Here is a 21679-nt window from a genome sequence, read left to right on the forward strand (position 1 = left end):
GCTTCATAATCGGCTAGGCGTGCGGGTAATCCGGCCCTCCAATCTTCGACAACGTCTTCATTCACAGCTCCTTTCTCGTCTCACGCGCTTCGGAAGACCAGGCCGTGTTTAGCAACGCATCTTCAAGTTTTGGGTGCGCTGCCATTCGCAGTCTCTTCCTGTTGTCAGCGAACCTGTCACTGTCGTACGCCTGAAGAATCTCCGCTTCATTTTTCATGTACGTGCTGAGCGTGCTTCTCTTCACGTTGAATTTATTCATTATGACCTGCCGAGGCACCCCTGCTTTCACGGCTTTCAATATTTCTACTTTCGCTCCCAAATCCTTTGCCTCGTACTTCGCCCGCTTCGGTGGGGCACGAAAGCACATGGTGGTGCGGCGCGGCTAGGCATGGCAACTAAGCGATGGGTACACACATGATGTCAAGAAAAAACAAAGTATAAATGAAAAAAAAAAGAAAAGCGCAAACAATATTTAATACACATAAAATAAGAGTTCCGCCGTCCTCGCACACGCACCTGACGCAAACCGACAAATGCGGTAAAAACGACAACGAAAAAAGAACTGCACAACTGCGCAACCACACAACTGCTCAAGCAAAAGACATCAGAAATGGCAGACCGCGATGCAAAGAAAAAAAAACATATCTATAGATTAGGGTTGCTAGCATAGACCAATAACTACCGTGCTGTTAACCATAGTGATGCAGAGGTAGTGCCAAGCGCCAAAAGCGACAGCGAAGCCATAAGTACGTCATTGCTGCCACATTTTTTGAGACATAGGTTTGTCTGTTATGTCGCAATAAAATAAGCATGGCGGCCTTGACGTATTTCCGGCCTTTCAGCACTCCCAGCACATGCAAGCATGGCCTTTGAGAATGGCACGCGCTTATCAGAGACGGCATCGCTGGCGGTGCTATTTGAACACCCCCTAGTGCCACCCGATCCTATATGCCTCACGTGCCTCTGAGCTCCGCGAACTGTCCGAATTAACTGAAGTACGACCAAATATATCTCCGAATTAACAGGAGTTGTGTGCCATAGGACTATGTACATGTTTGACGGGACCAGACAGTGTGTCCGAATTTCCGAATTAACAGGGGCCAAATTAACGAGGTTTTATTGTAGCAGCGAAATGGCAATGATGTTGTGATGAAAGGACCACTATAAAAGACTGACGATAAATTGACGATGTTCAGCAAGCTGATGCTAGATTGATAGTGACAGTGACAATGGTGGCATGATGAAAATGGAGACAACGGTGAGAGCGATAGCTGAAACGATGACATTGCATTGTATCTTGGTTTCTCTTATTTGTTGATGCGTTTCTGCCTATCACCAATGCTGATTCTATTTGCAAGCCTTGGATGTTGTTTGTAGGACAGATCATACACCCAAAAAAACCAAGGAAGGTTCTGTAAGAAAGTGATTGCTTAAATTTGATCACTGCAAAATCTGCAGTGAAAGAGAGTATAACATTGAAGGCATTGCCTTTAAAGCTATACCCTGCATTGTGCCTGAGTCACCGTCAATCATTTACCTCCGCAAGGTCTCTGAACTGTGCCGGAGGTGTCACAGATATTGGCTGCACTGCTACTCGCTGCTTGTTGGTTATTTATTAACATTTTCATATTAGCTCTGTTGTGTGAACTTCGTTACAAAATTTTTTTACTTGATATTTCTTTCTAAAGTTTATTGCTTGGCAGTGCTTTTCGTGCTGCTGCCTGGATTTACATTCCACATTTATTGTTACTGTAAGCCTAGTTTTAAATAATAGGCATGCATGTATGTATTTGGTGTACGCTTTACATTTTCCAGGCACAATGTGTGTCTCCTATAATTCAATAAAAAGTTTCTGATGACTAGCTTCGTTTTTGAAGTAATTTATTTAAGCGCATTCAAGCACTGTAACCTTCAGAATGGCCTCCTTGCACAACAGTACAGTATTCCCACCATTCCTACCACTTTTCGAAAGTGTACTGGAAGTCTTTCTGCAACGAGTTGAGCACTCTCTGCAATTCGCACTCGACTTCATCAGTCGTGTCAAAACCGCTGTCTTTGATCTGGGTTTTTAATATTTAGGAATGAGAGTGAAATCAGTAGGAGTGAAACTTTGTGAATTACTTGTTTTCCATGTTAAAGAATATCACTGGCAACGAAACTTGGGTGTACGGGTATGACCCTGTGTCTTGCACGTGTGGACATTTGCTCATTGACATTGCATGGCAAGTCAAATTTTCTCAGCTTTTCAGCTTGTCTTCATTGTGGCATTATTCCTTGCACGTATTTGGGCCAGCTGACATTATGTAAATAAAGTGGTAAATGCCCTTTTGTGTGTGAACTACTCCATGGTCGTTTCTTTTCTTGCAAGAAGCTCCTGAGCACCCACAAAGGCGGGAGAAACGCTCAAGCAAGAACTCTTTTGCTTCGTCTTGTTTTTTTTTTGCAGTCAAGAGCAGCCATGGGCCGCGCATCAAGCACGTGTGCCGCCGTGCAGCTGTCGTACTGGGACAGAAGCGGGCCACGTTTTCCCCAGCGCCTGCAGGCCGCATCAGCCTCAGTGCTCTGTCCGAAGAGGACAAGAGCCGCCTCATTGTGCACCACTCCTCACAGGGTGAGCAGAAGCAAAGTTACTGTAATTACTTGATTTACTCGAAAAATTTACTAAAAACAGTGGCAGGCACATGAATCGAGTATAAAACGAAAACTGTAATGGTGACAAGCTGTCATCATCGGCTTTCAAGATTGCTGTAATCCAAATCTGCATTGTTATTACTTATGGCGTGCAGTAAAAACACAGACAAAGAAGAGAGATGAAACACGAGCGAAATCACAAGAACACGAAAACCAATTCGGTCCACATGTCAGCTGTAGCTATAGGAGCTGCAACATTGTTTGTGTGTCTTTGTGAATTTTTTAGGCTGCTATAGTCTGATAGCCATTTCAGAAATAATCTGAAATAAAAGAGTTTTGAAAGAACTTGATTTATTTGAATTCGGTTTTGGTTTAGTGTTCCTCTTTGTGTCCCTGACAACCAGTTTTTATGGTACCTGGTTTTTAATGCAACAGAAAGCTTACTGGTCTGAGTGTCCAATTATACAGCGGTAATGCAAAAAGTGCCGTGGAAAATTTTTTTTTATCAGAGTTTTCCGATCTGCTTTGGGGATGCAGTCATGCTCAAGAAATATGCTGAAAAAAGGGATAGGTGAGCACAATAGCGATTACGTACCGGCATTGATAGGAAGCACATGATAAGTGCGGCTCTAATAGTAAGAAAGTAATACAGTCTACGCTCGTTATAACGAACCCACGTACAACAGACTTTCGGATATAACGGACTATATTTCAGTCTTAGTTCTACCTATTTTATTAATGCAACAAAGTTCACTTTTAACGGGCGGCACCACAACAGACTATCGGCTACAGTGGACGAAATTAGCAGCAACTTTTGTCGAACTCGGGTGTACAAGATGGACTTTTGCCGTGCCAACACGGGCGGCTCAATATTGTGCATACGAGGGAGGGAGGAAAGCGGGGCGGAAGCGCACAGTCTTTAGTGCGCGAATGACGGCGGGGGGAAGGAGAGGGAGATGGGTTCTACTCTGGTGGCTACTGTTAACGGTGTGGCCACACGAGTGCCGTATCTTGAAAGCGAGCTGCAATGTGGACAAAGTGCGCGCCCGCGTAGGCCTCATCTTGAAAGGGATCTGCGATGTGGATTGAGTGTGCCCAGTGCCTGCAGCTTCACATGCGCTGTGCTTCCGACATTTAGTTTGAATTTAAGTGGGAGACAGCACGAACGTCAATTCGCTCGCTGTTGCTTCTGCGATTCCTCATTCCAACGTTCTGACAGCAACTTTCCGAGGTCATCGAGCGAGATGTGTTCGTGTTTACCTGTGCGCGCGTGACATAGTGCTTGTTAATTTAGTTAGTAGACTAATTTTAACAACATTATATAGCCGTAAAAACTACTATCCTTACTTCGCATAGCTGTCTACTGATTTGCTATTGCAATTGATGCTTTGCCTTTCGGGCGAAACTGCAACTTGTTTGTTTGGTTGGGTTTTTTTTTTTTTTTTTTTTTTTCTTTGGACGTTTGTCACTCACCCTTTGCAATAATGTTGTTACACATCGCGACCAAAGTTTCCGAAGTGAGGTGTTTCGGATATTACAGACTTCGGATAAAGCGGACATGTTTTGTCGAATTATCAGGATCCGTTGTAACGAGAGTCGACTGTATTGTGTTTATTACGCCGATGTTTCTGTGGTTCAGGTTTTATGAAGTGTTGAATTATTTTTACAATAATAGTTGGTGTCCGAATCTAAGCCCCTGCGGTGGCTCCCCCTGAGTAACGCCATCTGATCTCAAAGGCCATGCATTTTCTGGCTGCATATGCCAGGCTTTTTTTTTTTTAGCCAAGCCAAGCTAAGTGGTAGGATACGCCAGTAGTGCTATTATTGCAGTGCTGGCACCAATTCATAGCACAATACGTTGAAGGCATTTTGTACCTCACAGCACCATAGAACTCGGGGTACTAACATGCAAACTCCTGTGTGTACAACAGCCCTTATGTGTGCTGCGATGCATTGAACAGCTCTGCCCTCTCTGCCACTCCACTTGTTAGCATGGACTTTCTTTACTTCCTAATATGCACAGAATACAGCGCAAAAGCCTAATAATATACCAACTGCAATTTAAGCAGTAATGTACTCCATAACAGCTGACTTCCGTAATCTCATATAGTTACTACATGTGAAATACCGAGATTTCACTGCCACGCCACTTATTGGTGTTTAGACTTCTTTTGCAAATTTAAAATTATAATTCCTACTTAAATTGCAAACGGTGTGCTGGATTTTATGACTATAAATTGTGGTCATTTCATTTCCATCAACGTCTCACAACACATTCTGGTCAGTTGTCAGTCCTTTTAAGCGTGTGAACAACTTTACACTACTTTGCTGCTACTTTGCAGAAGAAGACTCATCTCCTGAGGTGCCCGAGCGGAACCGCCGGAAGGACGACAGCAAGAAGAGGGACGACAGTGGGGGCAGGAAGCGGGATGAGGGAGGCCGAAGGAGGGACCATGAGAGGAGAGGTGGCGGCGGTGCACCAGGGAGGGAAGATGAGCAGCACCATCCGCCGCCACACGAGAGGTCACGTCGTGGCAAGGACCACAACTACAGGACGGACCACCACCACCGAGACCAGCATCACCAGCAGCGGCAACGGCAGCAGAGTCAAGATGAGGAGCATCAGCACCAGCACCACCGGCAGCAGCATGGACAGGAGCAGAAAGATAGCAGCACCGATGGCCAGCAGGAGGAAGGTCACCAGCAGCGAAGAGGGGGCGCAAGAAGTGCCAGTGGGGAGAGCAAAGTTGGCCAGGAGGGGAAGCAAGGAGCGGAGGAGGCCAAAGAAGTCTTGGGGACACCGGAGACAAAAAAGAGGAAAGCGGAGGCCAACGAAACGGGTGTGGAAAGCCCAGTGGTTGAGCAGCTCGATCAGTTGGTGAGGCAGGTGAAACAGGAGAACATCAGCGATGAAGTGGGTGTGCCAAAGACGCAGCCATCGAGAACGGAATCGCCTGATGTTGCAGAGGAAAAGGAGCATCTTTCGGAGGCACCAGTGGAGGATCTTGCATCAAACAAGGGTGAAGAAGAACAAGGAGAGGTGCCAGTGGAGACGTCGGGCTCTGGTAGGGCACTGCGGCGCAAGGCAGATAGGTTCCGAGTGCCCGTGAGCAAGATTCTTCATGTAAGGGTTCGCAAAGGCCGCTGCAACCAGTGTGCGGGGTGTCTGGCAGAGGACTGCGGCAAATGCGTCTGTTGTCGGTCAGTATCTACTGTGGCTTTCCTTCCTTCTCTTTCTTATTTTTTCAATGCGCTTCTACAGTTGTGATGAGCTTGGCTAACTCGCGCTTCCTGCCTTTCCCATCTCATTTCTCTCTCTCCCTACTTGTACTGTAAAAAAGCTGTGAGATGAAGCGTTCACATCTTTCACACCCTATTCCTAGGTACTTTACACACTACAGGATGTGGGTTACATGCTTATTTGGCACATGTCATTATGGGCGTGACCTAATGCTGCTCATATATCTTTCAGGAAAATACGAAGCCAGTGCTATACTGTGGCAGCTAAGATACTTGTGCTTTTGCATGAAATTACCTGTACAGTCGACTTCTGTTAGTTTGACCCTAATGGGACCAACGAAATTGGTTGTATTACCCTGTTAGTCGAGTTAAACAAGAGGCAGAAAAAAAAATGAAAACACACTGCTGATTTGTTTGGCAGCATTTGCCCCAATTCCAACACACCCCAAAATTTAACGTGCACCCAATTTCTTAACAAGAGAAACATAGCATGGCTCCAATTCTGGGGGAAAAAGATAAAGAAGAAAATAAATCAGCAATGTTTACTTTTAGAGAATGGAACTTTATTTAATATCTATTTTCATCACTTTAACACCCTCTACAAAGAACAGCAATGTCTCGTCCTCCGTACAGTCCATAGTGTGTGTATGATATTCTGCATTTATCAAACGACTCCGCAACAGTCTCAAATGGGATGGTCGCCCACGCCTAGACTTTGTTACTTCGTACTGCGATGCATGTGATTCTCCGGAACGCCAAAATTCTGGACGCGAATAGTTGTCGCTAGCTTAACATGTAAAATAACATTGTTTGTATGCGCTTTCCTAATCAGACTGAAAGCAGAGCGTTGTTGTTGCTGTGCTATGCGCAAACTCACTCTGGTGCCATGCATGGTGGCCATCTTGTGATGGCAATGGCAATGACGCTGTCTAGGCTGGCTCTTAATGTACACTGTTGCGAATGCAGTTTCAGTTTCATTAGTCTCTAGTTTTGTATTGGATTGGACCGCCCAAGGAAGTTTTTAGCAAGTTTTGCCCTGAAAAACAACAACAACAACAAATACGGTATGCGTCAGATTAGGGTAAATACTATAATAATTCATTGTGAACTATTGTTCTTGCTTTAGAATCTTCCTGAAGCAGGCTAAAAATAGGTCTCTTCGATGGGAGATCGCAGGTGTTTGACGCATTCGCTATATAAGTGCTGCCAAGACAGACGCTGACGCTATTGGTGTCATCACTGTGGTCACCATTGAGGTTGGGTATGCGCATGTTGACCAGCGAAGTTAGAATTATCTGGCGAACGCCAATTTCAGGATCGAAATAATGAAAGTTTGGTCCCATAAAGATGTATAGGCTCTGGCCAGGATGTTCGGTCAGGACCGAATTAACCTATGTCGAATAAATGGAAGTTTACTGTATTTCATTTTGCAACATTAGTTTGAGTTATAGTTGGTGTTGTGTTATAACTATGTTGACTCAGTGTCTTAATCTTTGAACATAATTGCTACCAGCTTACAGAGCAGACGGAGGCTTCGAATCTGTAACGAGATCATGAAAAAAAATCTATTTTAAAGTTAGCTTTAGTTCTGCATTTGCAGCCCTTCTATTTCTTAAGACGAAGCTTTAGCTCGGGTGCTCCTATCTAAATACATGTAAAAGGGGAATTCCTTTTTCTTGGCAACCACCGTACCAAATTTGGCGAGGTTTGTTGCATTTAAAAGAAATGTTTCAGATCTAGTGACTGTTCTTTCTTTTTTGGATTAGGTCGTCAATATTTTATTAAAAAATGACAAAAATACCATATTTTCAGAAAACGAAACTACCAAGTTTACAACTCCGTAACTCTGCAATGAAAAACGATATCACAGTTCTGTGAGTTGCATCTAATAGTACATCTAAAACGGACAAAATTGATATATGTCACACATGATGCTAAAAAAAATTTAGTAATATGGAAATACAGCTTCTGCAGAACCTTTGTACACAATGTAACAAATTCTTGTAAGATATAAATTGACATATTGAATTTGTCCATGTTGAATAGTCTAATGGATGCCATTTACAGAACTGCGATATCTGCTTTTGATGCAGAGCTATTGTTTTATCAACTTCGTGCGTCTATTATTTTTCTAACTTCTGATTTTTTGAACATCTTTTTAATAAAATTCAGGCCCTAAATCGAAATTCTGCTTCCAACAGTCACTAGAATTTAAGTTCCTCTCTCCAGTGCAACAAATTTCATTAAAATTGGTCCAGGGGTTATCTTAGAAAAGCGTTCTTGCGTTTTACATGTATCTGATTAGGCTGCGTCGGAGTTAGGCCCAAGCTAAAGCTTCCTCTCAAGTTTTGTTGCTGAAAACATACGCTAAATTGTATGAAAAAGTATTTGTGCTGGCGTGGAGGTCCTATAAGATACTTGTTTGAGTCCTTTGTTGCTTTATAATGCAATGTCGTCCTTCAACAAATAAGGAACTAACCACAAGCAGACACTGCCAAAATTGGCACTGGTGTCAGAACATCAAGGTGTGCTTTGCCACACGTTTATCATTTTTGTGTAATCTCCAACTTTCCAAGCTGCTGTTCACAGTAAGACTCATCTATTTAGTATTCTGGAAGTGCGATCTAGGAACATAACCAAATACTTGTCATTTGTGCCTCGTTCAACATTTTTTTTGCTTTGCTGCCCATGGTTATTTTTTCATTATTGTAAGTGCACTTGTTCATGCCTGATGCATCCTCCCCCCCCTTTGCCTTCACCTGACTGTTCAGACCCACTAATGGGCTTTCGTATTCAGTGATGGTATAACGGCGATTGTGATGCTATTAGCTGGATATGTATCGCGGACTGAGACTCAGGAAATGGTGAAGAGGGGTGTTGGAGAGACCATTCATGCTGTAGAATAGACATGTCCTCTCTAGAGCAGCAATGCGGGCTTGTTGGTGTTGCACGACAGAGAACTAGCGGTAGTGCTAAAAGGTACAGGGACAGAAGAACAAAGGGTAGACATGCACTGCTATGAGAACGGCACATTGCACAGGATGTGTAGGCTACAGTACGACCAGGATCACAAGGAACATATAGAAAGGGACCCATTGCACGAAAAATGAAGTCAGCTAGAGCAGCAATGTGTGCTTGTTGGTACTGTATGACAGAGAACCGGTGACAGTGAATTGTGCCTTTTGGCACTACAACTAGTTCTCTGTCATGCATTACCAACCAGCCCAAATTGCTGCTCTGGTTGACTTCATTTCTCGTGCAACGGGCCCCGTTTTATATGTTGCTCATGGTCTTGGTCATACTGTGGCTTACATCGCCAGTGGACTGTGCTGTCTTCGTAGTGCTGTGTGTCTCCCTTGTTCTTCTGTCCTTGTGTCTTTTAGCACTACCGCTATTTCTCTGTCATGTTTTCTCTAATTAAATTTTTTATTTTGTTGGGCAGCCAACTCATCAGATGGCACAGAAATGCCAAAACGTGGATGTATGCTATGTGAATGTGCCTGTGTGATAAAGTACTTTGAAGTGTTGATTTTTGTCATTAGTAAAGATGCATCTTTGGGTTCCTGTACAAAAAGCGCTTTTATGTTGTGATCATTCACAGGGACAAGAAGAAATTTGGTGGAAAGAACCTTCTGAAACAGGCATGCTTGTGAGTACTTTTTGTTTCCTTTTCTGTCCTGTTGTCGAGTTCGCAAGTGTAAGTTAATATCTGTAGCCGATGGCTGTGTTCCCACTCATATCCTATCTCCACGGGGATGAGAAGACTGTTTCAATTGGCTGAGGCAGTTGAATGGACAAGCAGGTTTGACTGCAACAAGAAGCATTACAGTCACTGGCTGTTTTAATGGCAGTAGTGCATTCTTAAGTGTTGGAAGACTGCTCTCTTACACTATCTTAAAATGTGTATTATACTTATGGTGATTGACTGGCAAGTAGTTGAAATGAAAATGTCTTTCTGTTTCAGCATGTTGTATCCCTGTAAGATGGGAAAATTTAGTGTCACTTAGACCGAGCGCACTTTATCGTTAGTGTCATTTGCAGGCTGTCATGTGGAAAAGTCGTGACACTTGCTCTAGAATTCACTTACTGGTAATTGCATTTGTTTAATTAGCTGTTTAGTTTCAATAGCAGAAGCTTAAAAAATAAATGAAAAATACTTTAAAAAAATGAAAAGAGGCCAGAACTAATTCCCAATTTTTTTTTTTTTTTGTTCTGTGTAGGATTTCAAATGTTGTAAGCATCCCAGTGCTGTTTGCAATAAAAACCTTGTAAACCGTAATTCGTCTTGTGCCACTCGAAGGTATCTCATATCTTTAGGCACTGAATTCGCTGTCAGCATCTCGCTTCATAATGCACAGTCTGCTGCTCAGGTGTTGGATGCACTGCCGTCTTGTGTTTGCTAGTAACGATTGATCATGTTGCTATTTTGTAAATGTTGCTTAAAATAGCAAATACAGTGAAACCCTGTTGGTATGTTCATGGCTGTTGAGTTTTCCCGGCGGTCTCGACCTAAAACCGATTGACTCCTAGGTATTATGTTCCCATTTGAGATGTCACTATCTGTAATGTTCCTGCTTCTTAAGATGCCTTTGAATGTAGTAGTCGTGTAAATTTAGCAGTGCAGAGACAAAGGTACTCATGCACATTGCCATGAAGATTATAAATGTGTGCTTGTGGTTAAGCCTGTGAAGCTCTGCTTGTGACTTCCCTCGAAATGCCAAATGTAGGCGATCAGCCCCGATAAGCATGCCTCAGCACAATATTAGTTTTTGCCAGTTCCCCAAGTCTGCTTTACCACAATATAGCTGTGTTCTGCGGAGAAGCGTGATAAGAGCGGATAGGGCCCACTATTACAGAACACAGTATGTGTCCGTTGATTATTCAAGTGTGCATGTGCTTTCATGGTAACAGTATGAGTGCTGAGACATCTAATAACTATGTAATGTAATCAAGCTCTTGTTAATTGGGACGTATTTTCTGCACATTGGTTAATTCGGACAACTCTCGGAAGTGCTGCAAATGTGTGGCATAAAAGAGCAAATGTGGCGCTGCCGTCTAACTGAAACGATGCGGTGGAGTCCACATCACCATAGTCATCACAGGAACTGCTTCAGGGAGTGAAAGCAGGGAGTGAATGCTTCATCTGCCTTTCGTTCCTCTGTGTCTCCAAAACTTGAGATTATGCAACCTTTAATACTAAATGCATGGTAAGACTGCTTAGTGCCACGTCGTTTCGGCATGCCCTCTCTTTGCACACGTGGCAGATTACCTCTCAAGCAGGGTGTGCGACTGCATATGCGCTCAGCTGCGCTTACAGCCATGCGCAGCCACAGCTGAGACGTCCACCAACTAACCCCTCGCCCTGCCCCTCCCCCACCCCTCGCCCCCTTGTGCATGCTTGATCGCGTTACTGCGAACTCGCTTCCCTCCCCTTTTTTCCCCTGATCGCGGGGGAAGGCGGCACTCATGAAGCCCCTATATTTGTTGTCTCGCCTTCCTTGGCTTTCACTCACACCTAAAGCACACAGTGCTTGATAGGATGTTACCCACCGTGGTTGCTCAGTGGCTATGGTGTTGGGCTGCTGAGCACGAGGTCGCGGGATCGAATCCCGGCCACGGTGGCCGCATTTCGATGGGGGCGAAATGCGAAAACACCTGTGTACTTAGATTTAGGTGCACGTTAAAGAACCCCAGGTGGTCGAAATTTCCGGAGTCCTCCACTACAGCGTGCCTCATGATCAGAAAGTGGTTTTGGCACATAAAAACCCATCATTAAATTTTTTTTTATAGGATGTTATCGCACTTGGACTTCATGCGAAACATGATGCAGCTCCATTTTGGTGGTCGCTCTTGTTTGCAAGCAGCTGCTTGTAATTAAATAATTTGACGATCTGCATCCGTGGAGGTTTCCATTTATTGTCTTGGCATTCCTTTGCGGCGACAGGGAAGTTTTGTGATATTGTAATCGCCATACAAACACACTTCATTATATTGGGCTTTCAAATGCATGGTGTTCTAGGGACAAGAGGTTATGAAAAGTTACATACTTTGTTACGTCGAGAATTTCGGTATATTGAAGTTTGTTATATTGAGGTTTAACTTTAATATCAAGCATTTATTTCAGTACTGTGAAATCTGAATGAACAAGGTTTTACTGTAGTATGTTTTGGTCGTGCGTGCAAGTGCTGCACACTAGCTCTGGTTGCAGAAAGGTCTCACTCCGCTTGTTTACAGGTAAATAGGTTCTGATCTGCAATGCTTTCCACGTAATAATTATGTCGTTTTTGTGGTATGTGAGCATTATATATAACATATAAGGCTTAACATTACATCGAAAAACATGATACATACCTATATCCTACTTTCGTATGTTGCACTGTATTTTTTGGTCGCACATGCAAGCAGTAAAGGAAGTCTCTGCAGTTTTAGTAGCGTTAGCTGCAATGTATGAAACGGGAATAAAGTGAGGATCTGAACAGTGCAGTTACTCTTTCCCAGGCAAAGGCGCTGCTCGAACTTGTCTCTGAAGTCGTGGAACCGTCCTGCACAGCGCGAAGCGAGTGAGGCAGAGTTGGCATCAGAGCAGAGTCAGAGGAGCCCCTTGGAGTCTTGCAAAATCGAGGAGGAAGCTGGCAACAAGCCGGAGACTAAGACGAGAACGAGGAGGAAGCCAAAGAGGATGCTGCCGCCACCAAAGCCAGTGCAGAGGTACCGGCCCAAGCTGGACAAGTACAAGCGGCTGCTGAGGCAGAAGGAGAAAGCTGGTGGGAAAGTGAAGACGCCAAGAAGTCGGCTTGCCAAGAAAAAGCCCGCACGAAAGCCCCCGGTAGCCAAGTGCAAGACCGAAACGCCCTTTGGAGGAGAGGCCGAAGAATTGAGAAGCGCCAAAGAGGGTGGTTCCTCGGCTGGTTGTGTCCCCGCCGATCAGGAGACTGCAAGCCTTGGCAGCTGGGAGAACAGCAATGGCAGCTCCAGTACTGCCACCAGCAGCCTTGGTGGCAGCAACAGCGCAGCTGCTAAGGAGGCCAGGCTGCAGGCAAAGGTATACTGCCTACTGGATTTGTTTTGTGGCAGGTGTGATACGCACCATGCAGTCGCGAGTTATGACTGTGTTCTGAAGGCCTCCAAATGTATACTACCTTTCTGGAGACGTGGCGCAGAACTTGCTGAAATAAGTTTTCGATTTGTGACATGAATATTGAAGTCACGTCAGACCACTCGTCGTAAATGCTAAAGTTAATTATGTAATTATGGATATTGACCTCTAATAAAGGAGGTGTTATATCGGGAAAAGAACTTAAATATTCGCTACAAGTGGATGTGTTTGTTATTATTGAGTGAAGGGCCTCTGAAGCAAAGGAAAATGCCAATAGCAGTGATACAGAGTAACACATCGAACTTTTCGTCAAACCTAGTTGTGTACCTCATAAAATATGTTTGTTTTGTATGAACGAGTAGAAGGGAAACGGAGGGGCTCGATTTTTGTTAATCACAACCATATAAAGCTGACAGGCAATGAAGCCAACGAAAGCAGAGGGGTAATTAGCTGTGGTTGATGTTAAAATGTAGAAAATAACGAAGAAAAGGGGAAATGAAAGTGCATGAAAAGGTAACTAGTCGCCGGTGGGAGACGAACCCACAACCTTCGCATTATGCTTGTAATGCACTTCCAATTGTGCTAAGGCAATGGCCGTCAATCCCTCGACTATCTTAGATATTTATTTGTACTAGATCTAGCCCTAGGTGCGTTAGCCAGCAACACTCAGGGGCACGGGGAAAAGGTATGGAACTTCCTTTTTTTTTTTTTTTTTTTTTTTTTGCTCGATGGCATCACGTAACACATGAACTTAGGAGAGCAGGCACGTAGCTAAATAAACCTTCGTATACTGTTCATATTAACGTGGCTTTGACATTGTTTTGGATAGCAGACAGTTATATTTACATTCATTGCTATGTTTTAGAATGTTATTCCTGTTGCAGCTCATTGGAACATTCAAAAGTAACTTACGTCTCCATTTGGAGGCACCATGACTGAAAGGGATACTTTATGTCAGCAATTCTTTGCAGTGTAGCAAAACCTACGAGTCACATCAGACAGCCAGAAAAAAAAACAAAAAAAAAAAACAGAACATGAGAAGGGCTCATACACTGTTCGCCTCTGATTGTCCTCCGTGCGTTGGTGACCAAATGGAAGCTTCACACTAGTAGGCTAAATGTGAACAGTGCTGACTTGCAACTGACAGTATTACCGTATTTACTCGCATCATGATCACACTTTTTTGTCAGAAAAATTGGTGCAAAATCAGGGGTGCGATCATTACGCGGGTTAAATTTGCTGCGAAAAAAAAAAATTTGTTTTTCGTCCCGCGTTTGCTGTGGGACACCAAAACAAGAATGGCGGCCAGCGGAGCAAGCCGAACGCGCCGAACGTGATTTTTTTTTTCTTCTCGTGAGTACATTACGTGCATTGAAACAGTTTTTTCCGTATCAGTAATGAATAATATCATAATATCAGTAATGAATAAGTTTGCGGCAATAACATAGCCATGTCCACTTTGAGGGGACAGAAACAGATGTGCGCGCTTAGCTGCCAGTGACATAGAAACACATGGCCGGCAGGCTGCGGAAACTGCGGCATCTGTCTTCACTACTATCCTAATACGGCACGTTTCCGCTAAGGGTGGGTGAATATCTCAGCTATGTTACAAGCGTCGGCGTATGAATAGGGTACCCTTTTAACGTATCAGTGTAAACGTGGCTGCTGTCATTGCCGCGCGCGATTTTTTGCGTGCTCACGAGTGCAGATGAAAAGAATCGAAAGGCGCCTTTTTTGTTTTTGTTAACCACAACCATTATAAAGCCTACCCATAATAAAGGCAAGTTTGGTTGCAGCTTTCTTTTAGTCATGGAAGTGCGGAAAGTGATGAAAGTAATGAAATGAAGCATCTACTTAAGAATGTTTGGTGCGTGCAGGCCGCTTGGTTTGTCTTGAAGAGTCGTTCGCGTAGCATTCGACAGATGGTAAGCGCGATCAATATTAGCTAGACTTGGCACACGACATATCACTGTGGCAAGTTTCTAATTTTGACGACAAAATTCCGGGGTGCGATCATTACGCGAGTGCAATCATTATGCGAGTAAATACGGTATTGACAATTATGCAATACATATGCACAAAACAAAAAATTTACTTCAAAGGTTTTTGCAAAAAAACAAAATAAAAATTGTAAAACCATAAACAAGCACGTGCAACTGACTGTGATTGTTATGGTTTTACGAGTTTTTGTTTTTGTTTCTTGCTAAAATCGTTCAAGTAATTTTCTTGTTTTGCGCATGCATATATATTGCATACATGTCAATAAAATCATCAGTTGGAAGTCAGCCCTCAACGCATGTTGTTTTCATCCCTGTGCTGCTTTTGCACTGTTCACGTTTAGTATGGATTACCAGTTAGCTGAGTCAGCCACCTTACTAAATTCACGCTAGGAGTAGTAGCACGCGGCTGGCTCTTGTTACTGACTGGCTCACCTGATCTCTAGCCTTCACTCCACTGCAGTGAATTGGTAAGCCAGAGCATAGGCGGTGGTCGCTCACACCTATTGGAATGCACGCATAGCACTACTTGCCCTGCGTTGTTATGCTTTCAGGCTATAGGTTCCTTGTGGCAAATTTGAGAGGAGGAGCTATTTTGAATTATTGAACGAAGGCCTGGATCATGCTTGAATTTCTTGTTTCCAAATCTTCCAGAGGAAATTTTGTAACAGATTGTTGCAGAAGTAGTTAGTTTCAGCCAGCATGTAATGTCTGCTTAGTTCATGCATTATCAACCTTCTGGTTGAATGCGTGCACTGAGAGGGAAGAAAGTAGGCAATCCACTTCAAAGTAGGTAAATTGATTTGAAACAAAAAGCTGGAAAACAAATTATCTGCTGCGGAACAGGAAAACTTGCTTTGGATTGATCACTGGAATGAATCTTTGGTGTCACTGCTGAGTAGACACTTGAGACAAGACAAAGTGGGCAGTGTTTTACTTTGTGTAGCTTTTATCAGGGAACTATTCTATCTACATTGGCATATTTGTGGAGTTGGGGCCTGGTATTTAAACAAGCAATGTCTCCCCCCCCCCCTCTCCATCCCTCATGACATTCATAACAGACCATTCAATGGTTAGAACTGATTTGAAAAGATATTGCATAACTAGGTTATTTGGAGGAGCTGAAAACCAGTCTGCTAAAACTTTCTACCAAGTCTGGAAATTCGGGACCAACTTATATCCTTTGTTTCCCATCCCTTGTACTTGCCGAATGTCATCTTTTGACATCTGAGAAGCATGTGATAGAGATCGTACAACCTTGAAAATATGGTCAGCAATTACTTGTGACCCACTCTCTCTGCCTGTCCTCCAGATGTATGCTCCTCTAGTGCCCAAGGTTGTTGACCACCCGCTGTCTTCTCGGCAGCTGAGCAAGAAGTCTGTGGGGCACGGAAACCAGCCCCTGGTTCAGGCCTTATTGTGGGTAAGCACTTCCTGACGTTCTGGGGCACTGCATGACTTCCGTACAAACAAGTTGCCGATCAGTCAGTGCACGGAAGTTACGGTGTCCCACAAAGCCACCTGTAGTATGGAATGCTCTACACATGCCACAATAATTCAATGCTGCGGGGGCTAAAGCTGTCAGTGCCTTGCTGCACTGATGTGTAGTACAATTGGCGTCAAAAGTTTACAGACCGCGGGATTTGTGGAAACGTTGAATTTCCTAACAGTTTGTGACCGCAGGCGGTAGAACCGTGTAACATCATGTTGTTCGCATGTTACTTGCACAGGTTTCAAATCCAGATGTTAATCTGTATGCCCACATTGTGGAAATATTCAGGTTTTGCTTAGGTCCTCTTGTATATAAACCTATGCTGCTAACAGTACGCCCTGTCACACAAAAGAAAAGGCCTATAGGCCAAGCCTGCCATAGCCGGCAGCGGCCAGTTGGACTTTGCTTTTTTCCCGATGGGGCATGCTAAAGTGGTCGAATAGCACATGCACCATTGGGTTCACATGGCTGTGGCATTCTGTTGCCAAGCGCAAGGTTTGTGCTGGTCTAATCAAACGCACCAGCTTGCCTTGACTTCATTGATTTTGAGTACGTCTGTTTGGCCCTAATTAATGTGTTATTGGTAAAGGTGGACTGCAGTGTATGTCAAAGAAGCCAACAACTGAACATTTACTCCATCATAACAGCAGCCCAAATACGAGAAAGCACTCTGAAATCTGTTGTCACCCTGATGTAGCGATGCTGCAGTTACGGCACAAAATGGAGAAATAATGGGAGTCTCCTCTTCATTTTCTTAGTAATCCGCATGATACTGCGAAATTAGAAAAAGTATTAAAAGAACCAACTTTATCAGTCCAAACTGATGTGGTGTTTTTCCTTAGTGTCCCTTTTTAATCTGCCTTTTTCCTGTACCAGTTTATGAGAACCTGCGCTCTTCAATAATGTAGGAACAAACTTATTTATAGTGCCATTTTTTTCTCCCCAATTCTCTTTATGCACCTTATGAAGGAGTTTTTTTTTTTTTTTTTTTTCAAATGCATTTATTGCTTACATATGTATGCCTTGCCTTTCTCCTCTGAAATATATACGTCTGTATACCCCAATTTTAAATATAAATAGAATATAAATAAATAAGCAAATAAATAAATCACTGAATGAATACCTGTGTCAATGTAAGCCTGCCGCAGTAACTTGGTGACTATAGCTTTGCACTTGTGTGCTCAAGGTTTTGGGTTAAATCCTGACTGTGGTGGCCACATATCGATAGGGGCGAAATGCAAATGTAGTTAATTTAGGTGCACATTAAAGAACCCACTTGGTCAAAATTAATCCTGAGCTCCCTCACTACCAACTGCCTCTCGATCAGATTGTGGCTTTGGCATGTGAAACCCCAGCATTTATTAAATAAAAAAATCCGAGGACACCTAAGCACTTCTGATGGGTTGTGAATGTGAAAGCATTAATGTCCAATCGAACGCTGCTGAGCAGTCCTTCGAGTTTTGCGCTGCGAGTAATGTTTGTGTTAATGCTCGTTCCGCCCGCTGTGTATTGGGAGAGTTGATGGTAATGGTGGATTTCACTGCCTACCTCTTCGCCTGTTTGTAGTGTATTGGCACGGACAGCCACGTTTCGCTACTGCTGAGGTTGGGGCCGACTACGACGTAGATCGTTCAGATTCCATAGCGGTACGTGCTGCCTGAGCCAGCAAGCAGCAGCAGCAGCAGCAGCGACTTGTGGTGCCAACACTGCATGCCACGAGCGTGCGAGGTACACTCATGACATGGCGTTGCAGCGAGTGGAAATTTAGGTGCCGTTTCGCTACTACAGACGTCGCCACTTTTTTCACTCAAAAGGCCAATTGATGCTTTCACGTCAATAAATAAATTTCTGTCCTCTTGACTGCGTGCCTCTCTTCTGCCTTGTACTCACATCGCCTGTGTGGTGTGGTGTTTTTTACAGGACGAGTATGAGCGGTCAAAGCTTATCTCATCAGGGTTCCCGCTGGTGTCGGCGAAGCAGTTTGCAGTGCAGGCAGTCTGCTTTCTCTGTGGAAGTGCCGGAGAGGAAGAGGTGCGGTTCGCGTTTTTCCTGCTTTCATTGTTTCACATTTATTGGGCTTCCCATGCTCGAGAAAATAGCTGCAATGTTGGTCATTGGCGTGATGACAGTTGACAAGTGTGGGGTCCCTCACATTTATATCGTCAATAGGAAGTGCGCTCTGTGCTCTGGGCAGTCTGTAGTGCTCAGCATGCACTTCTGTCTCGGTGTTTCACAATTTCTTTTGTAGGATTAAATTCGAGCAAAAAAAAAAAAATTAAAGGTTGTTATAGTTAATCTGCATTTTCTTAATTGGCTTAAAATTAGATAAACATACCTGCCAACATTTACGACTGTCTTGCAGAATGCCCAATTTTTGGAGTTTCTTTTATGTAGGATCATTGTATCGACAGCACTAATTTTACAATTTTCATTTGCGTCCAGTTTATAGCAGAATTTAAAAGAATACGAACACAGTCCTTGAGCTGTTTTTCGGGGCCTTACTTTCGGTCTCGCTCAATTATTTGAGCTTGCTTGCAGCAGCGCCACCCGCTCGTTGAACCAATGTACAACTGCAAGTGAAATTCGGCCAATGTTGTGTAAATATTTGATAAAATTCTTAATTTTCATTTTGTTTTTCTTTGGTACAGTTCATTCTTGCTGCGACATTAAAGACCTGTTCAGAGTGGCCCTACAGAACAAAGCTGTAAAATTTTAGTAAACTCTCATGACCTTGCGCAGTAAAACATTTTTTTTTTATATTTGTCACTAAATTTTTGTATTTTCTTGTTCTGACTGTAGTGTTATTCAAATTTTAACATTCGCAGGTCAGGATTTAATGTGCATGGGTAAATTGAGCCATCTAGACGAGACAGAGTTGGTAGATGGCTCCAATTTATACCGTAGTCAAGTACTACACACTCTTGCTGTGTAAGATAGCCCTGTGCTTACCTCTGTGGGGGTTTGCACATTTGTTGGCCACTTTTGCGTGCTTGAGCTCTGTTGTGATTCTTGATTCTTCCAACAGCTGCTGTTTTGCACTGTATGCTGCGAGCCATACCACTGGTTCTGCCTTGACACTGAAGAAGTGCCGCAACCAGGCGCGGACCGAGAATGCTGGTGCTGCCCTAGGTGCCAAGCCTGCATTGCCTGTGGACACCGGAGCAGTGTGAGTATTTCTATGTTTCCTTGTCTTCTGCATGGGAGGTCATGGGCTAAATTCCTGGCCAGAGTTGCCACGTTGCAAGGGGGCATAATGCGAAAGCGCTCGTGTACTGAACTAAATGTTCCCTGACAGTCAAAATTAATCTATAGCTCTCGACAACAGTGTCTATCACAACTCTAATGTTTTTTAAAACATCGAAGCTTATCAATCGGTTGGTCACCTGGTCCGCTCAGTTACCGTTGCTTATTTCTGCATTTGTCTATGTCATGTGCCAGTACTGCAGGCGATGTCCAGAAGGGTTGCTCACTGCTGTCGCAGTTCACTGCATCACGACTATGTTCATGTTTGTCGGGGAACATGAAATAATTGGACAATCAAAAATCCAAGAAGATATTGCCGCACCTGAATTCAAGATCTAAGACAGACACAAATGCAATAATAGTGTTTGAGAGTAAACACACAGGAAAGAGTGCTAGTCTTCGTCAGTTGTCCTTTATTGTACTTACGTATGTCTTGTCCTTTGAATATGCGCCAACTAGTCCAGTTGCCATGATTAATCAATTCAAAAGTGTGTAGAAAATTGCCTTGAGAAACTTTCTGGCTCTATTTTTTGTTGTTGTTGGTAGCCTTTTGAGGCACTTTCGCAAACCTGTTCAAGTTTTTAAAAATTGTGTCACTGACTGTATATTTGAAATTGTAATAAATTTACGCATCTTTATTACTTTAAAAGAAAGATAATTAAAGCACTTGCATAGTATTTGCTTAGCAGCTACCCTTTTGGGGTGTGAAACCAAAGTTGTGCGAGTGATACTATTGGAAAGCTAATTGCCGTTGCTGTCGAAAGAGCATTGAGGCACAAGTTTGTATAATATGAACCACATGCTTGTGCTTGGTTTTGTTGACTGAGAAAGGGGCTACATAATGGCAATTAAAACACACCATTTACTTAAAGAGAAATCACTAGAGCGGGTTTATCCTTTGAGCTGTGTTGCATGCTTTTGCCTCTTGGAGGTGTGCACCTATAAGATGGCAAACTATTTTTGGAGCTATTTTAACAAGGTAGAATTACAAATGTGACGGAGAGTGTCAAGGACACTGTGACTATGTTGAGGCTAGCTTACTTGGGTGAAAAACTCTCTGAAAGTGATGTTGAGTGACATACAAGTGCAAACAAGAATTTGGTATGTTCAGGCTTGACCTAACCAAACCGAACTTAAAGTAAAATGCAGCATAGTAAAACTAAATACTGGATTACGCGCAAATAAAATATTGGTATGTTGAAGCTTAACATAACCTCTACAGCATGGTAAAACTGTATACTGGACATTGAGGACATGAACTTAATGCAGGTAAAAACAGTGGCATGTCATGTGGCTTTTGTCAACTTACGAGGTAGCTGCACAATGGGGAAACAAAAGTCAGTTTTCTGATATTACAATTTTGCTTGCAAAAAAAAAAGCTTGTTTTTAAAAACGTTTGATATTGTCATGCGTCTGGCTTGCTTGCTGTGAATGTCATATAATGTGCACACTGCGTCGATTTGCAGCAACTCTTGAGGTGCAACAAGTGTCAGCAAATGTACCACTCGGACTGCTTGGGCCCAGGCTATCCGTCAAAGCCATCGAGGAAAAAGAAAATCTGGGTGAGCACATTGTGATGGTTACCATTCCTTGTGATGTGGAAAACATAAAATGCATAATCTTTTTGCAAAGGCGTTGCATAACAGCTCCCTGCGGCATATCTGTGTAGGTTTGCTCCAGAATAGCATTGCACATGCCTCACATGTCTGCGCGGCAATCAAATGTGCCATCACCTCTCATCAGCCTTCCTTATGTTTCACATTATTATGTTTTAATGCAAAAGTGTTGAACGTGCCATGGGCGACTTTTGTGCAAATGACTTTGTGCATTTGTATAAGAAAGCATGGACATGATACAATGGAATCTCATTGATACGTTGCCTCGCTGTTGTGTTTTCTGAGCTGCGATGTTGCACTTTCGTGGTTCTAACCTAAAGCCCATTGACTCCTATGTACTATGTTCCCAATTTATAGGCCGCCA

General features: G+C 43.4%; 1 protein-coding gene across 1 annotated transcript in view; it reads left to right on the forward strand.

Moving 5' to 3' along the window:
- trx (histone lysine N-methyltransferase trithorax) overlaps positions 1-21679 on the forward strand; it is a 101618-nt gene that overhangs the window by 20353 nt on the left and 59586 nt on the right. Inside the window, exons 6-13 of the mRNA XM_050178724.2 lie at positions 2447-2611; positions 4974-5832; positions 9473-9520; positions 12370-12913; positions 16277-16387; positions 18377-18487; positions 19482-19622; positions 21166-21261. Coding sequence (XP_050034681.1) covers positions 2447-2611; positions 4974-5832; positions 9473-9520; positions 12370-12913; positions 16277-16387; positions 18377-18487; positions 19482-19622; positions 21166-21261 — 2075 coding nt within the window. The remainder of the gene's footprint in view (positions 1-2446; positions 2612-4973; positions 5833-9472; positions 9521-12369; positions 12914-16276; positions 16388-18376; positions 18488-19481; positions 19623-21165; positions 21262-21679) is intronic.

Source organism: Dermacentor andersoni, chromosome 5 (assembly GCF_023375885.2).
Source record: "Dermacentor andersoni chromosome 5, qqDerAnde1_hic_scaffold, whole genome shotgun sequence".
Taxonomy (NCBI): domain Eukaryota; kingdom Metazoa; phylum Arthropoda; class Arachnida; order Ixodida; family Ixodidae; genus Dermacentor; species Dermacentor andersoni.